We start from the raw sequence: 13,441 nt of genomic DNA, 5'->3' as shown, positions 1-13,441 counted from the left end.
TTTAGCTGCATAATTTTGAAGAAAATACTATAGTCCATTCATAGCTCTTTTATAGGGAATTTTTGAATTGATACAGTATTGTGTTAAAGCTTTCCAAAATTGCAGTTTAATAACTACCATAATGTTACCAACATCCTTGACAGGTACAGCATATATTCCACCTTAACTTTTGGTTGTTCTCTAACATTAGGAAGTCTCTTAAACAAGGGAAAACAACTTGCACTATGGCTTTTGTGTTTCAGTTCTTTCATTGCTACTCTAGCCAGCAGCTGGGAGCTCGTCTGGGTGTTCTCACATCAGTACCCAATTCAAACTATGTCCTATGGGATCTTTTCTTGTGGCTTAAATTAAATAACAGAATTGTCTCAATGTCCTATTTAAAAAGCAATTAATCAAGTATTAGCATATAATGTTATGCAACTGTATCTTTTTGAAAAGAATGTAATTAAGGTGCAGCAGGTGTAACAATACATGATTGCTTTCGTACCCAGAATGTTTTAAATTCTTCCAAGATAACTTATTGGGCATGAAGCTGACAAGGTATTTATTTTGTTGCGTTTCAATACTATCCCTAATACATATAACATGTATTCACATATTGCAGGGATTTTATTTATTTTTTCTGTGTAAAGATAATTGCATAGCTGGTCGGGTTCAGCAGCTTGGGAATGCTAACTTTGATTTATAAAATGATCAAAGCAGAATAACTGTAGACATGTTTGACTTGAATGCTTACCAGTATATTTTAAACGGTTGTTTTGTTCAATATAGGAGATCAGTTCAAATTGTAGAAGTGTGTTTTTTTTAAAGAGTTTAACATTCATAACTGGAATCTCTCTCTCAAGCATATGGTACTTTGTAAATGCACTTTGGAATGTATTTAATAACTGTTGTAGAGGTGGCAGTCTGAATTCTTCTAAATTAGTAACCTGCATCTGTTGTGTTTATATTGCAGTGCCCTCATCTGGTTGTATATTGCACCTTGAGCCTATAGATTTGTCTAGGAATTATGCCCTTGAATTTTCTGTTATCCAAGTTATATAGTCTTTTTGGGCTTCTTGTACAATAAAATGTTTTTGTAAGCTCTAATGTTGGTGTGTCTGATTTTGTATGATTTTTTTTTCTTAGACAGTTAACAGTGGTAAATTCAAAATAACCACTAGCAACAGTGTTCATGTAGATTAATAGACCCGTTGTCTGGGGAACATCACTGTGTCAGAGTCATTTGGGAGAAAAGAATGGACACAAAACTGTATGTGCTACTGCCCCCCTGAAACCATCTCCCAGACCCAAGAATGTGAACACCTGAAAACCCCCTAAAAAAATAAATAAATAAATAAATCCTCACTGCTAGATGGCATTACTTCAGTCCTAGTTTGTATTTTAAGGAAAATGGGTCAGGCTATTTTGTTTAAAAACAGGTCTGCTTGAAACCTACACCTGTCAATAACTTTGTTTTGTAGAAACTCAGTGGGTAGCATTTTTATTGCACTATCCTTTTGTTCACAGTAAATCATTCAAGCCATGCAATCCACTGAAATTGTAATAAAGACGTCATGTGTGTCGTTGTACTAGAGGTAAAATCTGTTTTTAAAACCACACCCATGGGAGTAAGTATGTGTATACATACTGTTGTATTAGTAACAGGTAGAAAAAATAGCAGCGTGTTGGTATAAGTATAAATAAACTTGCTGAAATATAAATGTGACAATGTGCTTTCTTTTTATCTGCAGGCTTGTGTCCTCTGTGGTGACCTCATGGTTTAAGCAGGAGTAAAGATGAGTATAAGCAGTGATGAGGTCAACTTCTTGGTGTACAGATATCTACAGGAGTCAGGTATGTTTACACACCGTTTTATTGCTTTTTCATGGTCTGTATTAACACTTGTCAGCACATTTGCTATGAGATCCATTTACCTCCCTCATCTACTTTATTACTTTTCCATTTTGCTATTTCTTTCTGTATTCTATTGGGGACGGGACGGGACAGGACGGGACGGACTGGTGCAAAAAATTGATTGTATGCAATTATTTTTTTTTATAATAGTGAATTAATATATGGCCTTTATATTAATATTCCAAGGTGGTACAGTAAACTTCACACTTGATGGTTACTATATGACGAGGAAAAAAAATGTACACAGGATGTTTTTTCTGAGACGTTGCGACAGTTTGGGAACCCGTATTAATCAATTAATAGAGCACATTTAAATTAGCTGGCACAGTTTATTATTGGCTGTGCATGTACTGTTCTGTACACAGACTTTTTTAAAAATAATCTGCACCAATTAATAAATACCTGAAGCAGGTGTAATGTTTTAAAGTCATAAGGGGATCATTATTATTTTTAAAAATATATTACTGTTAAGGTTAATAGGAAATATACTGGGTAAAAGCCAACATTAATGCTGGGTTTTTATCATGTTTCTGCCAGGTTTCTCCCATTCAGCATTCACTTTTGGTATTGAGAGCCACATCAGTCAGTCCAATATAAATGGTGCCCTAGTGCCCCCTGCTGCTCTCATTTCTATCATACAGAAGGGCTTGCAGTATGTAGAAGCAGAAGTCAGCATCAATGAGGTAAGAATGGGACATTTCTTACATTTTTATATTTGTTTTCACTTTTGTCATTTGTCTAACTATAATCTGATTTTGGTTTATTTTTATTGAAAAAGCCCATAGGAATATTGTAAATAGATTATTATTTGGTGTATGTTTTTGGCATAAGAAGTACAAATCATTGACAATTGAAACTCTTTCATTTTTTCCAGGATGGTACCCTTTTTGATGGCAGGCCGATAGAGTCTCTTTCTCTAATAGATGCCGTGATGCCTGATGTGGTACAAACCAGACAGCAAGCTTACAGGGACAAACTTGCACAGCAGCAAGCAGCAGCAGCAGCAGCTGCTGTCACCACAGCCAATCAACAAGGAGCTGCAAAGAATGGGGAAAATACTGCGAATGGGGAAGAGAATGGAGCACATGCCTTAGCAAGTATGTGTGTTGGTTGCTATCGAATGCTTTTTAAACATTTTAATAGATCCAAGTAAGAGCATGACTTGGCATGTACTCCTGTAACATTGTAGGGGAATACATTCTGTAACATATACATATTATCACAGGGCCACCACATTGCCTTGCTCCATGTATAAGGAGGCATAGAGTAGTTAATGTTATATGCAGAAAGGATAGTTACAGTGTAATCAAAAAGGTTAATTCAAGAAAGCGAAGAGTAAAAATAATGTATTTTTGTAGATTTAGATTTTGTGATATTTGACTTGGTATAATTAGTGTATTCTGTGTTTCAGATAACCATGCAGACATGATGGAGGTAGATGGAGATGTAGATATTCCTCAGAATAAAGCTATGGTATTGCGTGGCCACGAGTCGGAAGTTTTTATCTGTGCTTGGAATCCAGTCAGTGACCTCCTTGCATCTGGGTAAGACAAGACAATTGTGTATGAATGCCTGTTTAGTTTTGCCTAATCCCTTGGCTTCCAGGGTTTTAATCACTTAGGCATGTGACACATGTGACACATGTGTGTGTGTGTAATTTTAGAGTGGAATTAACTGATCGACCGTTTTTTCTGGTACAACAGTGCCACCATTGGGTCATACAGCAGTACTGCTACAGCTGTTTTTTTGGTATTCATGTTAAATATAATGAGCAGACTTTAGATTTGATAAAACAGCACCCAGATTTAGAAAAGTGTAGTTATTTATTAGGCAGCCTGGTGTGTATAATACATACGTGCAATTCATTCATTCTTAGGTCTGGTGATTCGACAGCACGTATCTGGAACCTTAGTGAGAACAGCAGCAGCAGCTCAACTCAACTTGTACTCAGACATTGCATACGGGAAGGGGGGCAGGATGTACCAAGTAACAAAGATGTCACTTCATTAGACTGGAATGTAAGTGGTGTTTTCCACTGAAAGTCAAAATTTTAGTAATTAACACAGGATTGTGGGATACTGTACAATATTTTGAAGCATGCTGTTTTAAGGCTACATCGGGCTATATCACTTTTGTCAGATCTGACCTGAGAACAGCAAGTTAGGAGCTATCACCTGTAAAAAGGGTAATTTTCTATGTACATGTAGAGATTATTGCACACGCAATACAGAGTGGAAAGCCCTTCGGATGGAAATGAATTTTTGATCTAGTTTACCCATATGCTCCTACACGGTTCAAGATAACTATCTGTTGAAGTAAGTATTTTACTTGTCTCTCAAACTGCCACAAAGACAAGTGTTTTGAACCCCTCCAACTGGAAAATGTAAGGAATTTGAGAATTGATCTGGCTTTAAAACATTGTTAATTATATTTTAATGTGTATTTTCAACACCTGTTTTATACATGGCTTTGTCCTTTACAGAAAGTTGTACAGTATCCTCTTGCAACATCAGTTATCTGTGTAGTGCGTTTTGTAATGTATAGGTTTTCATGTGGCTATTTAAAAGAAAATAATTCAATCAATCAATCAATCTTTATTTTATGTAGCGCCTTTCATAGTGGACCACCATCACAAGGCGCTTTACAAGATTCAGTAACAAGAAGAAAATTCATAATACTTTAAATACAGAGAAATGCATAATACATGATATACAGTAAAACAATAAACAATGCATAATACATTAAGTACAATGGAAAGTGCATAGTAGCATAATACAATAGTAGCAACAACTATACTTTATAAAGGGGATGCACAGCAAACTCCTGTGGAGTGATTTAGTTCCCATTTCAGCAACAGTATTTTAAAATGTGTTTTACTTACTGCAGAGTGAAGGCACGCTACTAGCAACAGGTTCTTATGATGGATTTGCCAGAATATGGACTAAAGATGGTAAGTTAAACTAAAAAACAATTATGTAAGTTAAATCAATGTTCTAATTCTGTCATGTGATTTTGAAATTAATAAATACAAGAAAAACTAAAATGTGAACCCTTTCAATTCTAGGTAACCTTGCCAGCACCTTGGGTCAGCACAAAGGCCCTATTTTTGCTTTAAAATGGAATAAGAAAGGAAATTTCATTCTTAGTGCTGGTGTTGATAAGGTAAGACACTTTTACAGTTAACAAGGAACACTATAGATGCCTTCCAGGCATAAAGTTCTGAAAACTGGTTAATCTAGATTTAAATCTAAAAGTAATTGTCATCTATTTGGAATGAACCATTACAGCCTGGTGTATCTTAATTAAAACTAGAAACCACAGAACTTCCATCCACCAATCAGGACACTTTCAAGATTAAACCTCATTTTATCAAGTGTCTTCTGCTTGACCGTGTCTGTCTCATCAGGGTGCTATTGCTTCATTTTTTTCATGATTTTATGAAAAAAATTAACTGATGAAATGGAAGCACAAATCTTGGGTACTGGCTTTGAGTACTGTTAAATGTTCTACAATTATTTAGTATAATCTGTGTTTTACCTAAAATTACTTTAATTAATAAATTTTTTTTTTTTTTTTGTTCACAGACTACAATCATTTGGGATGCACAGACTGGAGAAGCCAAGCAGCAGTTCCCTTTCCACTCTGGTAAGACATTGATTGCATTTGTTTGGTCTGTTATGTAGCTGAAGAAACCTACATAAGTTGAGAATGAGGAGATCTTTGTCATTTTACTACCTGCTATAAATGCTGACTTGGAATAGGGATCTACTATAAATTGAAGCATATATATGTATGTATTCATTTAAAATAATCATATTTTAACCTTTCTTATTCCTACACAGCACCAGCACTAGATGTTGACTGGCAAAGTAACAATACATTTGCCTCATGCAGTACAGATATGTGCATCCATGTCTGTAAACTGGGACAGGACAGACCCATCAAGACATTCCAAGGGCACACAGTAAGTATTAATTAAATGCTGGGAACATTTTCTACTCACAATAAATTAACAGATTACACCAAACTGCTTCCATGTAATCAGTTTGATATAAATAGATCAATAACACTTTATTTTCATTTTTTAAGATCTCACAGGTCTTCTGTTAGCATCACTCTCCTTGAGTGGTGGTTGTAATAATGTTTTTAAAAAGTTTGGATCCGATGCAAGAAAAGATATTAAGACCATTTAAAATGGATCTCCTTTTCTGTTTCAGAATGAAGTTAATGCTATTAAGTGGGATCCAACTGGTAACCTACTGGCATCCTGCTCTGATGACATGACTCTAAAGGTAACCTGATGCCAGTATTATTATTTTTCAATGTAAAAATAATTCTGATATTCTAAAATCAACAGTAAGTATTTCTGTAAAATTGTGGTTAACACTGGATGAAATTGTACTTTGGCTAACGCTTGTAATTTAAGATTTGTAAATTTAACTCTCCACCCTCACTGTTCATGAATTTAAAGAATTATAGGCAGGTCTTTTAATCTATGTAATTTTATTTAAGATATGGAGCATGAAACAGGATAACTGTGTCCATGACTTACAAGCGCACAACAAAGAGATATACACTATCAAATGGAGCCCAACAGGACCTGGCACAAACAACCCAAATGCCAATCTTATGTTAGCAAGGTAAACATTACAGAAAATTCTACTATTTGGGTGCTGTATTTTGTAATTAAAGTTTTGTAATACTTGGTTCGAAACATCGGTTCATAAAGATTTTCATTATTTTGCAGTGCATCATTTGACTCTACTGTTCGATTATGGGACGTAGACCGGGGAATCTGCATCCACACACTGACCAAACATCAGGAACCAGTGTACAGTGTAGCCTTTAGCCCAGATGGCAGGTACCTAGCCAGTGGCTCTTTTGACAAATGTGTACACATCTGGAATACACAGGTATACCTTGTTTTTATATTTCAAACATATTATCAAAGCTGTCAACCCGTATATATTTATCTTTTCATAAATTTGCAACATTTCTTGTATACTGTAATGCTGTAGTACTTTGCATGTTAATAAGACAGTGAATTATTATGACTTTTCCAGACAGGTGCTCTAGTCCATAGCTACAGGGGAACAGGAGGGATCTTTGAGGTTTGCTGGAATGCAGCAGGAGACAAAGTTGGAGCAAGTGCATCAGATGGATCAGTAAGTCCTTCGTCCTCTCATATTCTCAGATTTAAGATTTACTTCAAAAATGAATATTTGCATTTGTCTGAATGTTAGCTGTTGAAACGTCTCAAATGGTGCATCTTTTTTAATTGTTTAAAACATAACTTTGAAAAGAGCTTTTGCTATGACATCTGTCATTTTATTCATAGTCCAATAATGAATGTGATAATTAGAGATATAGATAGATATATGTAGATATAGACAGAGAGAAAGGGATATCTGTAGATCTTTTTTTTTGTGTGTGTGTAACAGAACGCCCAGCACGGTTTACAAGAAAAACATTGTTACCTTTGCTGTGTCCCGTGTTTCCCTTATCGCACCATTATATTTTTAAACATACTGCCTACTCTTTTTCTGACACATAATGGGCCACAAATGAACTTGGCAATATATTTCTAAGCGTTTACTCAGGCATGTTTGCCAGGAGAAATAATAAAAAAAAGGAATGGCAGTGTATCCAGATCATACTCCCTCCTGCAACTATGCTGGCTTTGTTCCCACAAAATACCACTCAATTCAATCGGAGCACCAGCATTGTTGTGAGAGGGAGCATGAACTTGACACTGATGTCTAGAAGAAAAAAATAAAAATTCTCCTGGCGAACATTCCCGAGTAAGTTGAATAAAAAAACAAACAAACAAAAAAAAAACCCACACTAATTTATTTACCTATGATGCGTGAATAAATATTGGGAATATATTGAAAAAAATTGCTGAGATATGGACAACATGGGATTAAGCAAAGGTAATGTTTTCTTGTAAACACTGCAGGGTGTTTTGTAAAACAAATTGCTGTATTATTTTAGGTGGAAGAAAAACAAACGGCATATAAATCAGGGTTGCCAACCTTGCCATGTTGTTTTTACTGACTTGCAGTGGCTTTTTTTTAACTGACATTTAAAAAAACAGAAACTATTAAATACTTTATACAATAGGCTATTTTTATGGACCTCCATTTCTTTAGGTCTCATTTACTTCTCATGGTCATACATGGATACATTTGCAGACTGGATCATTTGCTTCATTGGTCTGAAAGTGCGGTTTATTACAGCAGTCTTGACAGTCAGAATTTCGATCCAGAATGCCTGAGGACAGTTAATTTCCTGTCTGTTTTTACAAGGTTCATCTGAGAAAAAAACTTATGGCATGAATAACAAAGTTGGCAAATGTAGGAAAGTGGTATTTTGTGCCAGTATTCATTTAGCCGTTTGATCCTGAGCCTGCCATGCTTTGGCTATTTTGTTGAAGAACATGTACTAATTTCAGCACAGTATTGTTACTGAATTGGTATTCTTGTTCTGATACTTTTCACTGTCATCACATACGGTATGTGTAATTCAAGCTGATTTGGAAAGCTGCAAATCAATACAAATGTAGCATCCTTTTTTTCGATCCAAAATAAAGGACATCATTTGTTATTTACGGGTTTATTGACAGTGTTAAAATGTGACACTTTTTCTGACTGTCTGTAAATTTACAGATGGTTGGCAACCTTGATATAAATATACTGTATTTAGCAGTCACAGAAGTTAGCATTGGCTGTAAAATTATTTAATATCTAAATTATATCCCCTTTTTTTCAGGTTTGTGTATTAGATCTTCGGAAATAACGCTGCTAGTTGGAAGCCATGGACCGACTATGAATGTGTACATAGCCAAAATGACTATCCCTGCCCCATGTACTGCTACTGTCCTATCTGAACCATGGCCTGTCCCCTAGAGCCAAACAGAGACCCTGACAAAGTACACAGACCAGGGTAGGAGGGCTGAATCCTCTCAAGAGCCTGTTTACTCGAAGCGGGAACATTTTCTACCCACAAAGAAAAAGACACAGTAAAAAAGGGACTTGTGTGAATGAAGCAGAAATTTGAAAGATATTTTTTCTTTTAAACCAGTCAATACAAAACTTTGATCTTGTTGGAAGAAGAGTTTGTGTGTGCACACACTGGCTTTCTTAATCCTGCAGCAGTTAGTTACTTTCCTTTTTTAAATGCTCTGCAGTTTAGGTTACAGTTGCATGTTTTTTTCCTCCCATTCTGCTCCTCAGACAGAAAACAGCTAAAACAAAAGTCTGCTACTGTGCAGTATGCGGTTCACAAAACACTGGGGGCAACGCCAATATTCTTAAAACTCCAGTTTCACTTCACTTATTCACCAGTGGTAGTTATGATGCTATGGTTTTTCTGATTGCAGTTAAAATGCAGGGTTTTTTTATTGTTAAAAAACTTAAAGGATTAAATAACTAAAATGGGCACAGCAGTTTAGATTAGATGCTTTATGCATCCCTTTGCTTTGACCATGCTTTAAGTATGGTTGGATTGTGCACTATTGACATAATATAATTATAGAAATGTTCATTTAAAAAGAAAAAAAAAAAGTTTCTGGACAAAGGTTTTCTGATCTAGCTGTTAGTAAACTGTAGACGAGTCATTCAGTAACTAGACTCCAGTATTAATGATTGATACCTTTTTGACATTTAAAAAATGTGTACAGGCCATTGTAAAACCAATATGCCATTGTTATTGGGCAGAAATCATGGAGGTTCCTATATAATTTTCTGTAAGGAAAAGTGAAGACTTGCTTTGAGTTTCCTTTTTTAATAATTCATTCCTAGTATGTTTATGCATTTCAAGTAAGTGCTGGGTTCTACATGTTCATTTTTAATGAGATTACTTTGATTTGTAATGTGTTATATGCTCTAGCCTCGCTAGCGTAATGAGGTTTAACATTCAACACAATGCTAATTAGTTATGAGAAGTGGGTAAGGGTGGTTCTAGGGACTACTGTCTTTGTATTGCTTTTGTTATACCTTTGCTTCAACAATCAAAAATGCCTAGCCTTATTCTAAATGACCTTTCTGAGCACTGTAACTGTACTATTTTTCTGCCTAGTTGTATGTTTTTAATTAACTTTTTTTTACTAAAAACTGGAAATTCCCACCCAATTAATACACATAATTGATGCAAGATTTCATTTAGTCATGTGTTGATCTTTTTTTACTACATTAAAAAGTTAAAAAATGACACTTAAAGCAAGTCTGGTTGTTGGGCAGGGGAAAAGTGTTTGGTAAATGTGACATGGATCAACATTGTAACTATCATCACATGATATGATTTTATATACTGCCCATTTGTAAGGGTAGTTTTTAATTGGAATATGTATATATATTTCCAAACACACTACAGTGTGTGTTATCTATGTACATTATATGAACATTAAAGTTGTTTCCATGCAATAGCAAAATTACCAGCTGGTATAATCACAAAAAATACAATGTCTTTATAAAATACCATTTGACAGTCATAGTAAAATGAAGTACCCCACAGGTTTATTTTATTTCTTTCTTTTTATAAATGATTTAATGTAAAAAAAGAAGCCAGTTTTACCCATGTGGCATGTAGAATGGAAAGCAACAGAAATATAGATACAAGTATAACAAACTACATTTATACTGCTTGTGATGAGACTGTGTCTCAGGGGGAGAGCCATATGCAGTTATCTGCTGTCAGTGTCCTTCTCTAAAAACCCTATATTCTGTGTACTTATTAAATTTGCATTTGTGTATGAACTGGGTGTCAGTCCCATGTTGTAACCAACTGACTCTAGCCTCTGATTACATATTAGAGGCATCGAAGAGCCTGGAAGTTCCTAGTACCCATTAGTCTTAAGACTTTTGTGAAAAAGAGTAATACCGTAATGGTCATAATCCATTTCTGAGTAGGGTTTAATGTAACAACAATGAACACTAAAATTAGACAGCCTCAGCTCAGGTTAAAAAGACTTGGGGCTTAGAATGTGAAGTGTACAGTATATAGATGTAATGGTGTAAAGTGGTCCGGTTGAACTGTCAGGATGTTGTCAGGAGTTCTATACCATAACACTGACCTTAAAAACAGTGTAGCTCCTAGCCCTTTATACATGCTGAGCACTGAAAAAAAAAAAAACAAACAAACAAACAAACAAAAAAAAAATTTATAAAATTAAAAAGCCTTACAAAGAACTTGTTATTCAGATACACATTTATATAAGTTGCTGTACAGTCTGAGTGTATACATTGTTTTCTGTACATTTTTTTTATAGTTTGCAACATACGTTTAAACTTCAGCACAGTGTAGTTGATTTAAGTAACATCTGTGACAATAGAATGGTATTCTATAAATCAGTTTCTAGTTTTGTGTTTGTGAACCTGCCCTGGAGTTAAGTGTATTTTTTCCCCTATCTCCACCAATGGATTCTCAATCTTCTGGTGTGTAACACCAGCCCATAACAGTTTTTGTACTCTTTAAACCGTTTTCTAGTTCTTATTTCTTTGTCGCTGTTTAAGCAAAAAAGAAAGAAAAAAAAAAAGACAGAAGTACCATAATGTCCTGGACCATGTAAATACCACCTTCTATAATGTATTTGGGTTCTACACTGCATAAAAAGTGCCCACGCCCACCATTTGATTTCTATTACTAAAACCACATCTTTTTGTTTTAGATTCCCTTTGCATTGTATTGATCTGACTGTTGTAATTTGAATCAGATCTGAAGAGGTCCAGAATAAAATATATTTTGATATTATTCTTGTGGTTGTTTTTTTATTCCCTTAATTCATCTCTACTTGCATGCAATTACATTACCTTTAGTCAGCCAGTATCATTCCTGATGATTTAATGGTCTCAGAAATGTATCTTTAAAGCACGAGTCACTAAGCCATTATTTACTCAATATCTTCCTGAATTTAGCACAGTTCCAAGTCAAGTTTTAAGCTCCTCTTAGCTTCTGCCAGGCAATGCACTGCATTTGTAAATCTATATTCAAGTACATTAATCTTTTCTAGTTTGTTTCTACTACTGGTAGTTTGTCTATTCACTTTCAGGTTCTAATGTGTGATAGTGTGTAGGTAAGCGCACATGGTAGCACTTTCAATGTATGCATCTGGAAATGACACTGTGATTTGTTGCCACTGTGCTGCATGAAGCTGTGCTTGGCTTAGCGGGCGAGTACCTGTAGCAGCTTTGACATCTCTAGTTTTCTACCTATGTACTGCCTGAACTCCCCCTCTTCTCCTTTTCCACTTGTGTTAGAACACCCCATTGCTTCTGTCATTTTGATTTTTTGTGCATATGAAATCAAACCACTGTAACTGAAAATCTTGGAAAATTGTCAAAGTAGGCAAATTTTAGTGATTCTCATTATTTGATGATTCTGATAGGCCACACATGCAATTAATTTTAAATTGTAAAAAGCATGAGACTTTGACTAATTAATGCACAAACTGCTCTAGCATTTTCACACGAGTGCCTATTGTTTCTGTATCACTGGTTCCTGACCAAAAATTTTAATTCTCACACTGAGGTTTTCATGCAGGTATGCATTTAAGGATATTAATGACAAATCTTGAAGGGTTCTGCTGTAAATTAAAATGAGCTTCTTTCCCTGCAGTATAAAGGGTAGACCACTAGGTGTCATGAGTTCCCATCTGTACGCACAGCTACGATAAATCCACAGCTGCTTTTCCTTCACGAATTAAGGATAATGGTCAATTGGTTAACTGTCTGCTTGTTAAAGTTAATGGCACCTTGTGATAAGGGTATAGGGGAGTAAGGAGGCAGAAGAAATAAAAATAAACCAAAATGGATCTAGTGTTTGTTGCACACAAAGTATTATTCACATAGTGCACCAACTGAGAGCTAGGTTTATTTATTTTGTTTGTTTTATTAGCGGTTGTTTCACCATTGCAGTGTAAGAAAAATAAAACAGCAGTTTAAAACTAATCAAGACTCCAGCTGATTTTACACTGTCCTCGGCCACTCTGTCGCATTACAATTAGCAAAAGTGCCATCAGCAGTTTAAATACAGTATACAGATGTCAATGGTGCTCAATCACTGAGGACTACATCAAAACAAGTCCTTGTGGATAAGCAGCATGTTATGTGATCACGATTATGTTTGCTCAAGGCTGCAGAATCCTATTTTACTACAGTATGCTTACGAAGCGATCATCTTGTGAGGGTGCCTAGTTTAACTGCCGTGCATTGTAACGTGTAATGGCCTTTGAATTAAAATGACATTACAGTACAGCATTTTATTGTCAGGACTACCACTGCATTTAAGCATCTGGCTTGCTTATTTTCTGTTATGATGCAAATCTCACAGTTTTTCATTAAGAGGAGATGCAAAGCTCTGCAACCCCCCCCACCCCCACAGTAACACTGATGTACTCAGTATGTAGTCACCGATTCTTATAAATGGAGTTCATTGTATTAGCATTTTGTTAAATACTACTTTTTTATTTTGCAATTGAACTAACAAAAACATGTAAATGTGTAAATCAAACATTAATAATGTTTATATTTTATTGACAACTGAAAAT

The 13,441-nt window shown here is 35.3% G+C and overlaps 1 protein-coding gene across 2 annotated transcripts in view; it reads left to right on the top strand.

Annotated features, from left to right (window-relative positions):
• Positions 1 to 11,646, top strand: part of LOC121322880 (F-box-like/WD repeat-containing protein TBL1XR1) — a 54,832-nt gene extending 43,186 nt beyond the window's left edge. The window contains exons 3-16 of one of the 2 annotated variants that reach the window (XM_041263383.1): positions 1,734 to 1,836; positions 2,434 to 2,579; positions 2,771 to 2,993; positions 3,308 to 3,440; positions 3,773 to 3,914; positions 4,783 to 4,846; positions 4,961 to 5,058; positions 5,481 to 5,541; positions 5,739 to 5,860; positions 6,114 to 6,188; positions 6,409 to 6,536; positions 6,644 to 6,809; positions 6,960 to 7,061; positions 8,668 to 11,646. In XM_041263383.1, coding sequence (XP_041119317.1) covers positions 1,779 to 1,836; positions 2,434 to 2,579; positions 2,771 to 2,993; positions 3,308 to 3,440; positions 3,773 to 3,914; positions 4,783 to 4,846; positions 4,961 to 5,058; positions 5,481 to 5,541; positions 5,739 to 5,860; positions 6,114 to 6,188; positions 6,409 to 6,536; positions 6,644 to 6,809; positions 6,960 to 7,061; positions 8,668 to 8,694 — 1,545 coding nt within the window. In that variant the 5' untranslated portion in view covers positions 1,734 to 1,778 and the 3' untranslated portion in view covers positions 8,695 to 11,646. The remainder of the gene's footprint in view (positions 1 to 1,733; positions 1,837 to 2,433; positions 2,580 to 2,770; positions 2,994 to 3,307; positions 3,441 to 3,772; positions 3,915 to 4,782; positions 4,847 to 4,960; positions 5,059 to 5,480; positions 5,542 to 5,738; positions 5,861 to 6,113; positions 6,189 to 6,408; positions 6,537 to 6,643; positions 6,810 to 6,959; positions 7,062 to 8,667) is intronic. The other variant, XM_041263384.1, reaches the window with a different exon arrangement.
• Positions 11,647 to 13,441: the final 1,795 nt, after the last annotated feature.

Source organism: Polyodon spathula, chromosome 11, assembly GCF_017654505.1.
Source record: "Polyodon spathula isolate WHYD16114869_AA chromosome 11, ASM1765450v1, whole genome shotgun sequence".
Taxonomy (NCBI): domain Eukaryota; kingdom Metazoa; phylum Chordata; class Actinopteri; order Acipenseriformes; family Polyodontidae; genus Polyodon; species Polyodon spathula.
Note: the sequence above shows the minus strand (reverse complement) of the source record. Positions and strands in the feature narration are given on the sequence as shown.